This window comes from Odontesthes bonariensis, chromosome 3, assembly GCF_027942865.1.
Source record: "Odontesthes bonariensis isolate fOdoBon6 chromosome 3, fOdoBon6.hap1, whole genome shotgun sequence".
Lineage (NCBI taxonomy): Eukaryota > Metazoa > Chordata > Actinopteri > Atheriniformes > Atherinopsidae > Odontesthes > Odontesthes bonariensis.
Window position 1 is genome coordinate 32,245,343 of NC_134508.1, and position 17,686 is coordinate 32,263,028.

Consider the following 17,686-nt stretch of genomic DNA (forward strand, 5'->3'; position numbering starts at 1 on the left):
AGGCAACATTGCTTAAGGTCATTTCATTTCTGCTCACACACACAACACCAAACCATAAACCTTTTGTGGTGAGAGCTCATTTGTGGCTTTTTGCTCATCTTTTCAACTTTGGCATTATGGGATCATAAGTGATATGACTAACAGACTGACCACATAGAGAGTCTATATTACCTAATGTCTGGCTGCCTGGTCTTCACTATTTTTGACAGGCAGCAAAACAGCTTTCCTCATCAATCCCCAGATCATTAATTTCTGGAACACTTGACTGTAAGTACTTCTGCATTGCAATTACATTTGCACTGTTGTGATTAAAGCGAACTTTTGTTTAACCAATGAAAGAACAAAGCAACAAGGATTTGTGAAAACCTTTTCCATTTTTATTGCATTTTAAACGCAGAGAGGGCAGATTAATCAAAGAGTCCGAAACCCATATCTTCGTCTGACTCTTCGGATTCCTCTTTCTTCTCTTCCTTTTTTTCTTCCGCTGGAAATGGAGTTCAAGAAAAAAAATGAACGCTAAAGAGAAGTCAATAAAAGTACTTTGCTGTCCTGTACAACAGAGTCATGAAAGAAAGCGTCAGACGATCTGAAATTATCTAGAAATTCAGTCAACTACGATTAATATCATTTAAAGTTTAAAAAAAATCTGACAGCTGTATTGATAAGCCTATGTAAAGAATGTTAAGATATTTATACATACCAGCAGCAGGTGCAGCCCCGGCTCCAGCGGCCCCACCAGCAGCAGCGGCTGCGGCAGGTGCCGCTACAGCACCACCTGCTGGTACAGAGGCTAACTTGGAGAGGCCTGTGGGAGCAAAAATAAAAACATACTGATTTTCAAACAACTCCCATGTATAACTTTGGTTGTGCTCTGTGCAGTGCCTTTACCTGAGTTCATAACTTCATTAATGTCTTTCCCATTCAGCTCATTAATGACCTGTTGTGACAATAAGATTCAATAAAATAGCACCTGAAGAGAAAAGTCTAACATTGTTTTCCAGATATTTCAATTAAAAGATTTGCAAATGCTGTACCTTATTCAGACGTTCGTCATCGGCCTCAATTCCCACGCTGCCCAAGATGTCCTTGATGTCCTTTGCAGAGGGGCTGGTGTTTCCACCGAGCGCAGCGAGGAGGTAAGCGGCCACGTAACGCATTCTGTGGTAAGAAAAATGACGAAGTTTGTGTGTGAAGTTATCCAAATGAATAAAATAGAGTTACAAAATTCTTTCATGTCATAAAATCCTTTTTAAAAGTTTAAAAATAGTAAGTGATTATACCAACATCTGACACAGGCCTGTCAGAAATGCCAAAAGCAGAGTTATTTGAGCCGACTACAACTCCTCTGCCGCCTGTTTAAAAATACATTCATGGAAATGAGATGTCTCATTTCACTTTTGCACCTTCGTGCAGAATTAATCAGCAACGCTGATAATCAAACACCATTTTTATCCACCTTTACAAAATATATGATTAAAAAAGCTTGAGATCAATTTATGAATAATAATGTAGGTTAGTACAATTATGTAGGTGCAGTTAGTTCTGGTCAGTAAAATCTTATAATTCAGATCCATCCCATGTTTGGATCCCCTCTGTGTTGCCACTTGGCGACCGTCACGCCTTGCAAAGTTATTTATACCTGTAGTCCATAAACCACGTGGGGTACTTAGACAAAAATCTACAATCGCAGGACTATGGCATAATTCAGTTACTTCAAAATCTGCATAGTGTCTAGGCACTGTCGAGATTTTACACTGAGCGTGTGAACACTTCAAGATGAGTCGGGTTTGACATTTGCTTGGCAAACATTAGCTTTATTTTCAGTATATCAAACAAAGATAAATGTAAATGACACACGGACAAAGATGCAACGACAATACTGTCGTTGGAGTTTGTTTGTCGTCGATATGAATACCCGGAACAACATCTATCGTAGTGACTTATTTATGGCGTGTTTGCTTTACAGCTAGCAACGGCAGCATGGCGCCCAGCGTCTGAAACTGTCCTCCGTTTCTGACTGCTCACAGCACATAAAGATTAATTTACTGTTAACTAAACAAGTAACAGTAAAGTGTCTGTTATATAAAAACAAGTACACTGTACCTCATCGACACAAAGTATTTTAAAGTGGGTGAATTTGGACTTACTTTTAAGTCTAAATAGACACGAAACGTCAGTCACGCTGTGAAATCCAGAAGAGGGAGGGAGGCGTTACCGGAAGTTGTAAGAAACGGAAGTGAGTTGATTTCATTGGGCAACGTTGGTGACGGTAAACATACGTTACCTCAATAGTAACAATACAAACAATAATTATTACTCTGCATTTTCGTATTTGAATCTAAATTATTCTGACATGTTCTCATTAAATATACATTAGGCTGTGTTTCCAAATTACACTTTAATTACTGTGTGTATTTTTCGCATGTGTTTTTAGAAGTAATAATAGCGATTTTAAAAATATAAACCCTGGGAATTATTAAATGTTTATTTTTCCAAAGCGACTTACACATGAGGATATAAATATAGGAGTATATGCAATTGTGTGTTAATATAAATAAAAATATTAAAATCTTCCTGTAAGAAAGCAGAACTATTTTCAGTGTCTTCAAAACATTTAGAAATCCTTAGTGGCTGTCGATCAGGAAATGATAACCACTCTACCAGTGGTTATCATTTCTTCAAAACATTGATAGCTCAATTGCCCAACTTCCCATTTTACATGCTGAAATGTCCTTGAGAAAGATAGTAACCCCACATTGCTGGTGTTTACTTTTGTGTTCCTTAATGTTTTTCTTCTTGCCTTTGCTCCTTTTATCTTTGTTCTTATAATATACTGTATGTACAGAGACTAGGAGTAAAGGGTTTGTATATGATAATTAACCTGAATAGATTTTGGCTCGTAAATCAGCTTGTCAAACCATGAATAATTAACTATATGTCTGCAGTTTTCTAGATTTGTTCTTACCTTTTAGATTTGTTCTTACGGGCAGCCGTGGCTCAGTGATTAGAGTCGGTTGTCCAATAACCGGAAGGTTGGTGGTTTGATTCCCACTCTCGCCACTCAAAAAAAGATTAGTGGAACTGATAGCTGGAGGGGTGTCAGTCCACCTCCTCGTCAAGGTGCCCTCAAGCAAGTCACCGTGCTCCCTGGGTGCTGAATGGCTGCCCACTGCTCCAGGTTGGCATCTGTGTGTGACCATGTGCATGTGTGTGTCAACAGGTGCCAACCTGGATAGGTTAAAAGCGGAGGACAAATTTTGTGTGTATGCATGACCAATAAAATTGGATCTTAATCTTAATCTCTTAAACCTATTTCCCATAAATACATTTTTAATATACAAGCAACTGCGATCAAATTAACTGGATCAGGAGCCTGTTTATTGCTCAATAAGTAAGACCATCCTTTAAGACGATGTAGAAATTAAAAAATGTCCTTCATAATCTGTACAACTGGCAGCCTGTCCAAGGTGTACCCTGCCTCTCGCCCGATGACCGCTGGGATTGGTTCCCGCGACCCGACCGATGGATTCAGCGGGTATAGAAAATAGATGGATTCTGCATTCATTGTGCATTCACAGATGTGTCAGCTACCCACAGCACGTGTGCTATTTAATCCACATACCAATACAGTTTTATGGACTGTGTTGATAACAAATATCAAGCTTGATAACCCCTTTCCTCATGGGGTGAAGCATCCGTGATTTCCATAATTCTTTTGATTTCAAATCACCAGATTCATTTCCTTGACACCTCATTTCATCATACATTAATCTTTTTTTCTCTCAACTGTTTTAAAAATATTACTCGATGTTATTTGCTTTCAAAGATTTGAAACTCAAAATATTTGCACAGGTATTCATTCACAGAATGGTGAGCTCCACACCATCTGTACTCTGTGATGCTCTTTTAGTACTTAGTCATGTTACTGATCTGTTGCTAAACAACAAAATTCACTGAAATGGTTTATCAGGGTGCTGGACAGTGGTGAGATGGATAGCACTATCGGCTCACAGCAAGAAGGTTAAAATCCTGGCTGGGGCCTTTCTGTGTAAAGGTTGCATGTGATGTTCTACTTGTGCATGCATGGGTTCCCTCCAGGTAATTTGGCCGGCTCCCACCATCCAAAAACATGTGTGTTAGATTAACTGGTGATACTAAATTGACCCTCAGACCCTTTCTGTGACCCTGAGATGGACTGACCACCCGTCCAGGGTGTACCCTCACAGCATCTCTCGCCCAGTAGCAGTTGGGATGGCTCCAGCCCTGCTTCAGCATTCAATATTTTGTTTTTGGGATTTCAGTGCAATGAGACAGTTAGTAACACACAAGTTTTATTCTAATTCATTCATGATCAGAAATAAAGTTGTGAAATTATTGTTACATGAGTTCAGACGTAGCCAGGCTGTGATCCCCTACTAAGCATTTGTGTCACCAAACTGGACTAAAACATTGTAGAAAACACAAAAATGTGACAATACAGTCAACCGATCAACCTCCTTTGACATCTTACAATTCAGCCAGCTCCTCGTGCCTCTCCTGCGTGAATAGCGAGTCGAAAAGAAACACGACTAGGTCTGACACAAACTCTGCCATCATCTTCAGGTTTGACACATACCAGATTTTATAGCAACATTCAGCCAGCAACATCACTAAAAAGAGGACCAAAAACCCAAGGAAGATGCGGTCCATGTAATAGTTTGCCTTTTCTTTGAAGGTCCACTGCTGCCATGGTAGTGAACGACGAGTTTCTGCATGTTTGCTGAGGTGCAGCAAAGCTTGGTGTTCATCATCCATGTCTTCCTCTGGAGCCTCTGGGTCTTGACTGCTCTCTGCTTCATCTGTGTCAGCCATTTCACCGTGAGTTACTGTTGTAAATTTAGGTTTCCTTCTGTAGCCTGAGGGGCAGTAATAAAAACAAAATAGTAGTATTGCTTTGAGTGCTAAGGTCGAGCTAGCTTTTGTTAAACACCTCGAAAAACTTTGTGTTGTACTAAACAGAAGAGCCTTACCTTGTAAAGGATTTGTCTTATAGATGGGATCAAGACAAGAAACACAAAACTAAGACCCTTGTCTTTCTCTCTTCAGACGTACACCATGCTTCTCCTTCAGCATTTGTTAGGCCACAGGACACAGACACTGAGTGTGAAGGCAGTAAATGCCAAGTTGGTTATGCCGCACCTAACTCACTAATAAGCGCTGAGGATTAAACCTCACTCAGCAGATTCAAATCCCTCTGTGAGGATGAAGGTGACAGATGGTAATATACGTATTAATGTGTGGTGATTGAGAGACAGACACAGAGAGGTAGAGGGGGAAGGTTTTGTATCTTCACAAGTCAGAGAAAAGTAAATATCTACATATAGTCAACCTCACTAGTTTACAGTAGAAATTAAAAGTAGACAAAACTTGGTGTTTTATGATAAATAATTTAAGATAATTAATTCAAAAGTACACAATTCAAACCTGATTTGACGTTTTTAATTCATTGAATAAACTTCTGTAGCTGAAATGAAGCAAAAGTCAAATTGATGACAAAGCAGAACTGATGCAGAAGCTTTAGCTTTAGACTTGGAATAAATCACTTCGGCATAATGCTCTCAGGTTAATTTACTCAAATGCTCCAGAGCCTTTCACCTCTCTGCCACAGCCTTTTACATATTGCTTTAACAAGCTGAATCGGCTGAAAAGATCCCTGCATCCTACGATAAAGACATGTCGTATCTAATTGCTTCGCTCTTGCCAGAGTTTTGCTTCATTTAAGGAAGTGACTTTAATGCAGTAGTGCTGTTAATTTGCGGTCAAAGCAAGGCCTTTTCATTTCTCTGTGTATTGAGTGGTTTCTGTCCAACACAGAGCACACAGTGAACTCTCTATTGATCTTATAGTATAATAAATCTTTTCACTTGGACCCCTCTGCTTTTATTTATGTGACTCCTCAAACATTGGGAGTGATGATTCTTTTCATTTAATTTTCAGTCAGTCCATCGCTTTGGTTCAGATTGAAATATCTCCACAACCGGCTGATGGATTGCCATTGTATTTGACACGGACGCTGCCAAAAGCATTTATCATGATGACATTGGTGATGAAGATTTTTCCTCTGGCACCAACAGCAAGTCCACATTTCATCTCACCCAATGTGCTGGTTTATACGATAGTTTCCCCCCCCCCCACACACACACACGCACACACACACACACACAAATTTAACTTTACACGTCAAGTCACATTGTTTCTCTCTACAAGGTTAGATCAAACACCACAGCTGTCTCAGATTGCTGTGTCTTACACCTGCAGTCGATGATCATATTATATTTTGAAATCAGACAGCCGAGCGTGGAGCAGCCAGGATCAGAATTAACACTTCCAAGTCTGAGGCCATCATCCTCAGTCAAACAGGGGTGGATTGTGCACTTGCGAGTGAGTCACTGCCTCAAGTATCTTTAGGTCTTGCTCATGAGTGGAAGTAGGATAGAGCAGGAGATTGACAGGTGGATATAGGCAGCAACTGTAGTGATGGTAACACCACATAGTTCTATTGTGGTGAAGATAGAGCTGAGCCAAAAGGCGAATCTGTCCATTTACCAGATAATCTATGTTTTCCGACCCTCACCTGTGATAAGTGATGTAGTAATGTCTGGAGAAGTGGTTATACTATACAATTTTAGGCCGATTTGTTTTAGTGGTCTTTCCAGCGAGGAACAATGCCCTCTGTTATAAACAGTGACACATTGTGAATACTTTGCCACATTTAGTTAAAACAAAAATGGGTCAGTAAGTATTATTAGCGTATTTTCACATGTCCTATGTTGATTGACATCAGTACATCAGTATAAAATTTGTGCCCTAAATCTCATGCTCAACACATCTGATTCAGCTCAATGCATCATTAGCAGGCTTGTGCAGAACTTAACAATCTTTTGAAGAAATCAATTTCATCTGAATGAGGTGTGTTGAAGCAGGGAAACATCTAAAACCTGCAGGACAGCGGCCCTCGAGGACCGACTTTGGACATCCCTGAACTAAAGCAACTAGTACCAGCCAGTTAGAGGCAGAGACAGGTTGGTCATGTCTTTGTCTACTTAGGAAAAAGACTAACAGCTCACTTATGAAGGTAATGCAGTCCCCACTGCACCCACTGTGGTGTGATGAAGTTGATCCAACCTTGCAACATGAAGCAATTTGCTTCCTCAATAAAACTCTGAGTTTTTCTCTTATGACTTTACACAATTTCAATGTTCAAGATTTAATTTTTTTTTTAAAGTTAATTCAGGTTTTTCTTTTAAACGTGACACTTTAATTTTAGATTCAGAGTATTTTTTTTGTCTTAGCTAAATAAAATACCTGCTTAGCAAGTATTCACGAGCAAGTTAACCTTTATCTCCAACAATTCACAGACAGGAAGATTTATATTTTAAAAAAAAAACTGTTCAAGTTCATTCTGGTGAGTTTTTTGATCATCATGTGTTACAATTGTTAAGCAAAATGCTTTTTTTGCTTCAGTCTCTTAACTGACTGTAAAGAAAGTAGAGTAGACTGATGGGAACTTTTTCCACTCAAGTGAAGGCTGTGGTTGAAAGAAATGGGACTGAGTCAGAAATTAACATTTCCCCTGACTCACTGAAGTGCTCTGATGTCTCTTGTAATGAGTTCATCTTCCATGGTTCATGTAATACCACAACTGTTGTTGATGCACTCCCACTGGCAGCGACTATGACATGAACACTGCAGTCCCTGTTACAGGTTTACATCCTCTTTCTCGGTCATACCTGGAGTGCTGGTGGGACATGGGGTGGGCTCTGTGGGTTTACATAACATGCATCGACGAGTGATTTGGATCAGTGTGAGACGGAATCGTTTTATCCTGAATGCGTAAACCATCGGGTTCAGGGCTGAGTTCACATGGGACATGAAAATCCCTACATACATGGCAAACTTGGGTATGTGGCACTCTGGACAAAAGTAGGTGATGCAGTTCATGATGTGTATTGGCAGCCAGCACAGAAGAAAAAGGAAGACCACCAAAGCCAGTGACTTAGCCAGCTTTAGCTCCTTCCGGTAATACCGGTCTCCATCACAAGTGGCCTCAGCACGGCGGTTAAGCTGCTGCCGGATCACTCGGAAGATCTCCACATACAGAGTGATCATTATGGTCAGTGGTACCACTACCCAGCCGAAAAAATTAAAGTACACCATATAGTCCATCCTAATAACTTTTGTGAACTCGCAGACGATCTCATCGGAGCTGTTGAAGTTTCTGATCGTATCATGGTTATTCCAGCCAATCATAGGAACCAATCCACTGAGGAAGGACAGGATCCAACACAGACACACCACCACATAGGCCCTCCCTGGGGTCACTATGATGCTGTACCTGAAGAGTGTAATTGGAAAAGAAATGTCAGTTTTTCCAATCACCTAATGCACCAACCTGCCACTTTAATGGTTTTTCTTTGAACAAATGCCAGTCTCTATTTCTCAGAAGCATTATTCTCAAGTGCCAACTTTTGATATCAGGATCCAACTGGTAAACAAACACCACTATGGGGTCCTGCCAGCTCCATTTACAAGCTGCACCTTTGTCAGTAATTTAGTCGGACAGGCACATTCTAATTTCCTTAAAAGGTTTTGATATCCAGTCCATTGATTTACACGAAACCAGGCAATGATATATGGTGCTACTGTTTGTAGGATAGCCATGTTGTCTTCACTATCTCTGTGGTTAAACACATTCATTGAGCTCTTGAATGATCTGGATTATAATTTGCTTTAATTGGACTGTATCTTTCAAGTGCCTTGAGAGGACATTTGTTCTGATTTGGCAATATAAATAAAACTGAAATGCTAAGTGCTAAAAAGACATTATTGGTGCTAACCACCATCATTTTTGGTTCTTTGTAGTTTCTTCATAAAATTCAAGGGTTTTGCTCTTTGACAACAAAGTTAAGTTCAGAGACTACAGACAATACATACAGTAGTATCATTTGAATAAACAGTTTTGTTGAAAGCATAATTTTGAGAGTAGAAATAGTTCCTATTTAGAAAGTTGCAATGGAATAGGAATGGCAATCACATCACATTCTATTGCTCTTTGTTACTCAATTTTTAATCATTCAATCACAGTCATGTAATTTATGAACACAATTGACATTTTTTGGGATACTTTGACTATAATACTTATCATTCATAACAACCTTGGCCGAACAAATCTCTATTCTATCTTAATCAGTTATTTTTCAAATTCAGAGACAACCAAACCTTTCAACTGAAAATGTAGCCACCTCTGTTACAGCAGTTCCTTACTTGGTGGGTATCTTGACTCGTAGATATCTGTCGATGGCTATAGCCAACAGAGAAAGGATGGAACTCTGGGTGATGATCAGCAGCAGGCAGGAGAGAAGAAGGCAGGTGTAGAACTGAGTGTTAAATCCCAAACTGATAACGATAGCCAGAGGGATGACCAAAATTCCCACCGCGATGTCAGCCACAGCCAGAGACACGATGAAGCAGAAGGTGGTGTTTCGGAGAGCCCGGTTCACACACACCACCAGCACCACTAATACATTCCCCAGCACAGAGACCAGGGCAATAGCTGTCTCAATGGAGATATACATCATGTCCACATGCTCCCGTGGCTTGATACCTGGAGAAGACATTTTTTTGCTCCTCAGAACTCTAACTTACCTTCACCAAGATTAAAAAATAAAAATCAAATAGGTTGTTAATCTTCTTTCTTCCACTTTGGTTTTGTCTTCAGCAAAAACATCTTCCTGTAAACAAAATATCTTGATGGGAAAAGTATAATTGGCACATTTGCTCATTGAGTGCTCATCAAGAAACACTCAATGATTAATCCTCAGCTTGCACTTCAAGCTCTGCACATCCCTGGATATCAGCGCATCACTATTCCGCTTCACTCTCTCATCCCCTCTTATTCTCTTTGCAGTCTGTATTCAGGAGTCATAAAAGGAAGGGGAGGGACTTTGTTTTCTGCAGCACTCTGCAGCAATAGTTTTGCTTACATTAAGTGTGTACGTGTATGCCTGTGTGTAGTTTTTGAAAGGAAATGTGCTTTTATAACTGGAAGGATGGATTTCAGCTTTGTGGGTGCATGATTTGACCTGGTGATTAACTTATCACGAATATGCCTATCGCATGTGGGATGTTTTTTTTTTAGGCTAGTGGGTACAGAGTAACTGCACAGAGGAAAAAAACGTTACTGCATTTTGTTAAACGGTTACAAACCGTCTGTTGCGTCATATTTAATAGGCAGAAAGTCCACCATGGGAGGTTCAAGGGGTTATTCCTACCCCAACCACTAAAGTTTTAAATGAACTGTACTTGATTCAGTGGCTGTTTAATTGTGCTTTCAACTCTTTGGTTAAGGTTAGGCTTTAAGGACTAATTGGTTAAGTTTAGGAAAACATTAGCTTGCTTACTGCATCAAAATATCTTTTCTTTAGATTACTGGTTGCAAAGTGCCATTCCGAATGCAAACACATAAACATGTTGGATACATGACCCACAGACACTATGGAAATGCAACACTTTCAAAGTTGTACTGGCTGGGTGGCACGAAAATGTCCAGAATTTGTGTCCATCAGCATGAATACAAAAGTGTACGTTTCATGGCTATTTCATGTTGTGTTCAACTGTTCAACTCCTGAACTGATAAACTGGTAATTATAAGAGCTTCAATAAGGGCAACTGTACTTCTTCTTGCAAGTCTTCTTGGTTATTTCCCTTATTCAAGCTCTCATGATAACCATGACCTGACTGGCTGAGAATCTTCATCAACATAACATCGTATACAGTAAGACTGACATCTTCCTGTGTCTGAGGAACCCTGATGGCACACATATTGTTACACTAACTGCACTGCATCAGTAGGCGGAAGTACTTAGTTCAAACAGACATGGAGTGGTTGAAGTTCAATTTATTCATTGGCCAGGCACTTCAGGGCAGTTTCAGGTCTGACAATGTGCATAACATATGTCAGTGTACTTCAAAACGAGTCAGAAGCACATCATTTTAAGGTTCACAAAGTTCTTGAGTGTTGCTTTTAGTATTTCTAATCTTTTGTAATGATTTGATGAAAATGAATGGTGTTTTTAAAAGTAAATATTTTCATGTTACAAACATTTGATTTCTTTGATGTATTTCCCCTATTTCATCTTTTAGTCTTCATTACTATAACTAATTTCTAGAACTTGGATTGCAGTAAGAAAGTAGATGCAAATTCAATGAGACGTAAAACTTTTAATCAAATGATCCATACAAGAATGATACTTTGGCAGCAAGTATCACAGAGCAAGCAATCACTGAGATTGTCTTTAGCTGTTTAAGGAAGTAGACTGGATGCCTGCCTCTGAACATATTCAGCTGGATCACTTAACTTTCAAAAAAGCGATGACTCTGGGTCTTGTTTTGGGACATTGCCTATGATCTCAGGCATTGGTTAATGCATTAAAGCATTCATGAGCAGACAGTGAATCAGTTTTTATTAGCCCTCTGATGTCGCTGTAGGAGGCTACATGAATTATCACTTCTGAAGATGCAGTAACTGTGAAGCTCAAGGGAGAAAAAATAATAATACAGTACTGCAGTATGCATCATACACTGTGGTTCAGAACTCCAGTTTGTTGCATTTAGTTTGTTTATTCATTAGCTTTGTTGTAGTTCCCTTTCTCAACCAGTCTATTAATGTACAATTCTTCCACTGAGGCAGTGTGGTTTCCCATTAACAGTGATGAACTTGTAGAAAATGTTTTCTTTAGTACCATAAATCATTTATTCTAATTTGTTTCTACGGTATCCAACACCAGAAAATTGTTTCAAATTATGTACAATTTACCATATTTATCATATACTATATAGCTATTCTGTGATTTATAAAGTCACTATAAGATATTTTTTAATCAAAAAGTTTAGTTTGTTAAATAGTTATTGTGTAATGTAAATACAATTACCAGCTTACATAAACTGATAATGCAGCAAAGAAGAAAAAGCCATTATACTTGTGAAACATTTCTGAAACATCCACAATAACGGAATATCTTAAAGTTCCTTGTAAAAATATCCGATCCCAACCTGTCACAGACTCTACAAATAAAACAATATGACAAAAGTAATAGTTATTGAAATCACTGATCCAGACGGACGTGTTCTGGACATTTTTTGAAAATTTGAAAACCATACACAAACACCTGAGTTAAAGACACTGTCGATAACAATTTATTCTATGGTTATTTCTTCTCCTTTTGGTTGCACCACACAACATAATTATCTATAAACAGATTTACTGAATTTCATTATGGTCTTGCAGGGATCCGCTTGCACATGGGCAAAAGGGATTACATAACAGTGAAGCCTGTATTACCGGTTCCAATTAACAAAATTATTCTCAACATCCTCACTTCACATGCCATTTTAATGTTGAATTAATTTCACCCTGACATAATGATATGCTGCTCTGCTGTCCCCGTTTTTGTCTACATTAATCTGTGAACCCCAGCAGTTTTCCAAAAGGACATGAGTGCTAAAATGAATAAGCTGAATGGAAAGCAATCAAAAATAGACAGGGGGTGGAACTGAATATTAAATGTACAGACCAACCCACAGCAGTGAAGAGTGCTGTTGAAGTGAATCCCTCTTGGCACCTGCCAGAGGATGTTTTTAGTTGTTTGTTTAATCTCTCTCAGTTATGTTCATTCATTTACTTTGTCAAAAAAGAAAGAAAGCAACTTTACATGTCTCACATGGTCTCTTAACATTGTTTAGCTTAATTTCTCCTAAACAAGCAACAGTTTTGTTTTAAGGGTATTCTGCAGCCCACTTCAGTTCTGTCAAAACCTCTACTTGATATTTGTCACAACAACATGGCCACGTTAAGTCAAGACATTGAAGATCAACCAATAATGTATCTGGAAGTAGAAGTTTGTCTTTGCTGTGTGCTTAAGTGCTAATTTTCTCGCCTAGACGCTGGTGGCTCAAGGAGACATGGCAAAGAGGATCTTGTAGCTGCTGGTTCTTCATGTCTGCTTGGTGTGTAAGCGGGAGACCTCGGTGCGAATTGTCAGGAAACGCTATATTACCTCTGAAGTGGCTGCAAATTTTATTTAAATCTTGGGTAAGCGTCCTCCAACTACTATACCTGCATCCCGTGATTTTATTTTTGAATTTTTTTATCAAGAAACTCAAATGAACACTTGATCTCGTAGCCCCACGAACCACAAAGATTGTACTGCCTAAGCGCACAGCCCCGTGGAGAAATGAGGAGATTGAAAAATTGAAAAGGAATTGCAGGGTAGCTGAACAGAAATGGAGGGGGAAAAAATTAACAATTAATCATCAAATATACTGTGAGCAACTAAAAATATACAATAATGCTCTCAGGATCGCAAGAACTTCTTTTACAAACACAATCACAGATCATAAAAATAACCCAAAAATCCTTTTTAATCCTATTGATCTTTTAATCAACCCTGATTTTAACAGATGTCAAAACCTTCAGACTCCCTCTGTGAAGACTTTGCAGACCACTTTGGGGGTAAAATTGATTTTATAAGATCCTCTATTTTATCTTCTCAAAATACTGTTTTTAATACATTAGAAGGCTTGTTTTTACCTGAGGAAACACTGGACAGTTTTGCCCTGATTGATGCGGAGATGCTTGGTAGAGTTTTCTCCCAAGTAAAACCAACAACCTGCCTTTTAGACCCAATTCCCACATCACTTTTTAAAACTTTTTATGGATTCTTTGAAGATGAGCTCTTGAATATCGTGAATTGTTCCCTTTAGACGGGCAATTTCCCTGCTGCCCTTAAAACGGCAGCAGTGAGACCCCTTCTAAAGAAGAACAATTTGGATCCTAATGTTCTTAATAACTACAGACCAGTGTCCAACTTACCATTTTTAAGTAAAATTTTAGAAAAACCTGTTTTTATTCAGTTGAATGATTTTTTTAAATCACCGCTCTATTTTTGAGAAATTTCAATCTGGATTTAGGACGAACCACAGTACAGAGACTGCGCTACTGAAAATTGTTTATGATCTTAGGTGTAACTTGGACTCACACAAGCTTACAGTCCTTGTGCTACTGGATCTAAGCGCTGCTTTTGATACAGTAGATCACCCAATTCTTTTAAATAGACTAAGACACCTGGCCGGCCTCTCTGGTACTGCACTCCAATGGTTTAGTTCCTATCTCACAGATAGAAAATGCCTCGGTAGTTTGGACACATGCTTCTCAAGGATCCATGAAATTAAATGCGGTGTGCCCCAAGGCTCAATTTTAGGCCCCGTACTTTTTAATTTGTACATGCTCCCACTCGGAAATGTCATCAGGAGGCACGGTATCAATTTCCACAGCTATGCGGATGACACACAGCTGTACATATCTATGTCTCCTGATGACACAGGGCCAATTGATGCCCCTTTTAAATGTATTTTAGACATCAATTCCTGGATCGCAGAAAACTTCTTACAGCTCAACCAGGACAAGACTGAGGTTTTAATTATCGATCCTAGGTCTCAGAGAGAGAAACTTTTATCAAAACTGCAAACACTGTTTAGAATCTGGGCATTATCTTTGACTCTGAGCTCAACTTTATTCCACATATTAAGCAGGTAACAAAAACAGGATTTTATCACTTAAAGAACATAGCCAGAGTCTGCCCCTTTCTCTCCCGTGCTAACACAGAGACACTAATGCATGCTTTTATTTCCAGTCGTATTGACTACTGTAACGCCCTGCTTTCTGGTCTTCCAAAAAGAAACATCTTAGGTTTACAACTTTTACAGAACTCAGCAGCACGTGTGCTGACAAAGACCAGAAAGCGGGCAGATATTACACCGGTTTTAAAATCGCTGCATTGGCTCCCCGTGTGTTTTAGGATTGATTTTAAGGTCCTTTTAATGGTTTTTAAATGTCTTAGGGGTCTTGGACCTTCTTATCTATCAGAATTGCTTTTACCATATGAACCCTCGCGCGCCCTGAGATCCTTCGGCACTGGCCTTTTAATAATACCCAAAACTAGAACACGAACTTACGGTGAGGCATCTTTTCAGCACTATGGTCCCCCTCTGTGGAATAGCCTGCTGGAGGACCTGAGGGCCGCAGAGAGTGTTGATATTTTTTAAAAACAAGCTCAAGACCCACCTATTTAATTTGGCTTATAACTAATGTCTTATTTATACATTCATTTAATTATTTTAGTCAATTTATATTTTTAGCCCTTTTATTATTTTACTCTTTTTACATTTTAGTTCATTTTAGTTCATTTTAGTTCATTTTAGCTATTTCCTATTATTATTTTATTTATGTATTCATTTAATGTTCTTAGCCTTTTTAGTTTTATGTTCTTATCCCATATTTCCAGTGTTTCCTCGGTGGGGGCCGACTGTGCTGGGGGCTGTGATCGACTCTGGCTGGGATGTCTCTGACTCGTGGTGAACATTGGCTTGGCCAGGTGGGGGGTCTGCGGCAGTGCTCCACTGCTGTGGGCCCCTCGCTGGCCTATTAGCTTGGTGTGCGCCCGGGTGGAGGCGTCTTGGTTGTGGGTTGTGAGCAGCACCCAGTGCAGGTGGCCTCCTGTGATGGTGTTTCCTGACCTGGCTTCTCTGTATTCAGCCACATGTTTCTAAGTTTATTTTATTTTATTTATATATATATTTTTTTATTATTCTTTTTTTGTGTGTGCGCATGTGTCTGTTTGTGTGTATGTGCTGGGGTGGGGATGGGGACTGCTTTTAAACATGTATAGCACTTTGTGCTACATTTTAATGTAAGAAAAGTGCTTTGTAAATACATTTTGATTTGATTTGATTTGATTTGGTGTGTCAGTCTGTCCAAATGGAGCAGTCTAAGAGACTGACTGCAGGCAGGGCCGTATTAAGTCATTGTGGTGACCCTGGGCACTAAACCTCAAGTGCCCCCCCCACGAAACCACGAAAGGTTGGTATCACGTGCACCTTTATAAAATCACACATTAAAAAGTCCTATAAAAATATTTTATATTTTGATTACAATGTTGAGATGTCCCGCCCCGACCCATAGCAAACAAGCGATTACGCCTTCTTTATAAAGTTAACTAGTCGCAAGTTTGCTGTAAAAAAAAAAAAAATGTAGTTGGGTTGTCGAGGTCAAAACACTAGCAGCTGTGAATCAAATAAAGTAGGTTTTTTAAACTCTTACACTGAATGTTTGCTGCTTCAATCCAGATGAGTATTGAAAAATCTTTTCCGCGATTGAAAAAGAGACGTGTTTAGGATGAGGACCAGCCTGAACCGGAGGTATCAGTCTGAAACAGAGCTGAACAGTCCGACCAGTGTAATTAGCTATGTTATAAATTTGTTTACAATGAAGATGTGAAAATCTGCAGATAAGCCGCACCTGTGTCACCTACCGTTGACACAGGTGTCACACATCCTTACGTCCCCCATCATTTTCCTTGATGGAGAAATTATCCAGGTTCTTAACTCCTAATGTGACATTTATGTCACATTACAGATCTCTGACAGTGGGGGGTGGTATTTTGGAAAAAAAATCTGAAATGGGTTCTATGTGGTCTATTTAGTCTGTGTTATAACCCCCTTAATTTTCATTTAAGTAGAAATGGGTCTGGGTTCTTATGGGTTAATACAATTATTAACGGAGGAATTATTTTGAAGAATTTTTATTTTTTATCGATCTAACACTGGAACATTTTTAATTGCCGCTAAACGCCTGGAGTCTCTCTCTTTTTTTTTTTTTCTTTTCGCACAACCACTCAATTGATGTCTATCCATTTTTTTTTTTTTTTTTACCGCGTTTTTTAAAAAACATGATACATTTCACCATAGGTGGACTGGCTCAACTGACAGGTTGAGGGAGGGGGGTTAATGTTCACATTAGGCCACTATTGCTCAGAATTATGATATATCGTTGCTGTTCTTATCACATTAGTTTTAATAATGAATTTTATATGAATATTTATGTCAAGTGTAACCATTTTAAGTGTACAAACATTCATGAAAAAACTATTTTTAAAGTTTGTCGTGTGGTGCCCCCCCACTGGCTGTGAATGGTTGGTGCCCCTGGGCACTGTGCCGCAGGCCCATATAGTTAATCCGGCCTTGCTGCAGGGACAGTGATGCTGCCTTTTGTAGTAGGTTCGTGACTCTCTGTCTAGGAGTAAACAATTTTTAAACCATTTTCTTTTTTGTGTTCCTTAATCTGATGTGACATATTTCCAATGAGAAGTGGTGGGCAGAGGAATGCCAGTCGAAAAAGTTGAAGGTGGTACAGCTTATGGTTCGGGTTGGCAAAGTCCTGTAAAACCTGCTGCTTGTGTGTGTGAAGTAAAACATGTCTCCAAAATAAAATAATTGCAGTGTGTTTTTTGGTGTATTAAAACTGAGTTTTCACAGCACAGAGCTTCAATATGGTTATCAAAGAGTCTTTTTGTGTACTTGAAGAACTGATATCACATCCAGTTTGTATAATCTGCCCCACTGAGTAAAAAATAGGAATAACTTTAATTTAAAAATTGTACCTGTGCTTTATTACCATCTTAAACCGGGGTTGTCTTGGCTACAGAACCAGTTTTAGATCATATTCTAAGAACATAATTGCATACATTAAAAACACATAAAACTTTCAAATGTTGACGATAATCAGTGGATATTGTCAGAGCAATAGATACAA

The 17,686-nt window shown here is 39.1% G+C and overlaps 2 protein-coding genes across 2 annotated transcripts; both read right to left on the reverse strand.

Annotated features, from left to right (window-relative positions):
- Positions 1-355: 355 nt before the first annotated feature.
- rplp2 (ribosomal protein, large P2) lies at positions 356-2,233 on the reverse strand. Its single transcript, XM_075462229.1, has 5 exons — positions 2,148-2,233; positions 1,035-1,158; positions 889-937; positions 701-805; positions 356-484 (listed from the first exon to the last, which is right to left on the reverse strand). Exons 2-5 carry the CDS (start codon positions 1,155-1,157, stop codon positions 408-410), a joined length of 354 nt encoding a protein of 117 aa, XP_075318344.1. The 5' UTR covers position 1,158; positions 2,148-2,233; the 3' UTR covers positions 356-407.
- A 5,504-nt stretch (positions 2,234-7,737) lies between these two features.
- LOC142377894 (adenosine receptor A1) lies at positions 7,738-9,617 on the reverse strand. Its single transcript, XM_075462230.1, has 2 exons — positions 9,304-9,617; positions 7,738-8,374 (listed from the first exon to the last, which is right to left on the reverse strand). The coding sequence occupies exons 1-2, from the start codon at positions 9,615-9,617 to the stop codon at positions 7,738-7,740; spliced, it is 951 nt and encodes a 316-aa protein (XP_075318345.1).
- Positions 9,618-17,686: the final 8,069 nt, after the last annotated feature.

Bases quoted from the DNA above. Each gene is read 5' to 3' on its own strand.
- rplp2 (XM_075462229.1), bottom strand. From the start codon at position 1,157: ATGCGTTACGTGGCCGCTTACCTCCTCGCTGCGCTCGGTGGAAACACC. The intron at 806-888 runs GTAAAGGCACTG...TTGCTCCCACAG, and splicing joins TAATGAAGTTATGAACTCAG to GCCTCTCCAAGTTAGCCTCT. The intron at 485-700 runs GTATGTATAAAT...CTCCATTTCCAG, and splicing joins CGGGGCTGCACCTGCTGCTG to CGGAAGAAAAAAAGGAAGAG.
- LOC142377894 (XM_075462230.1), bottom strand. From the start codon at position 9,617: ATGATGTATATCTCCATTGAGACAGCTATTGCCCTGGTCTCTGTGCTG. The intron at 8,375-9,303 runs GTAAGGAACTGC...TACACTCTTCAG, and splicing joins CGAGTCAAGATACCCACCAA to GTACAGCATCATAGTGACCC.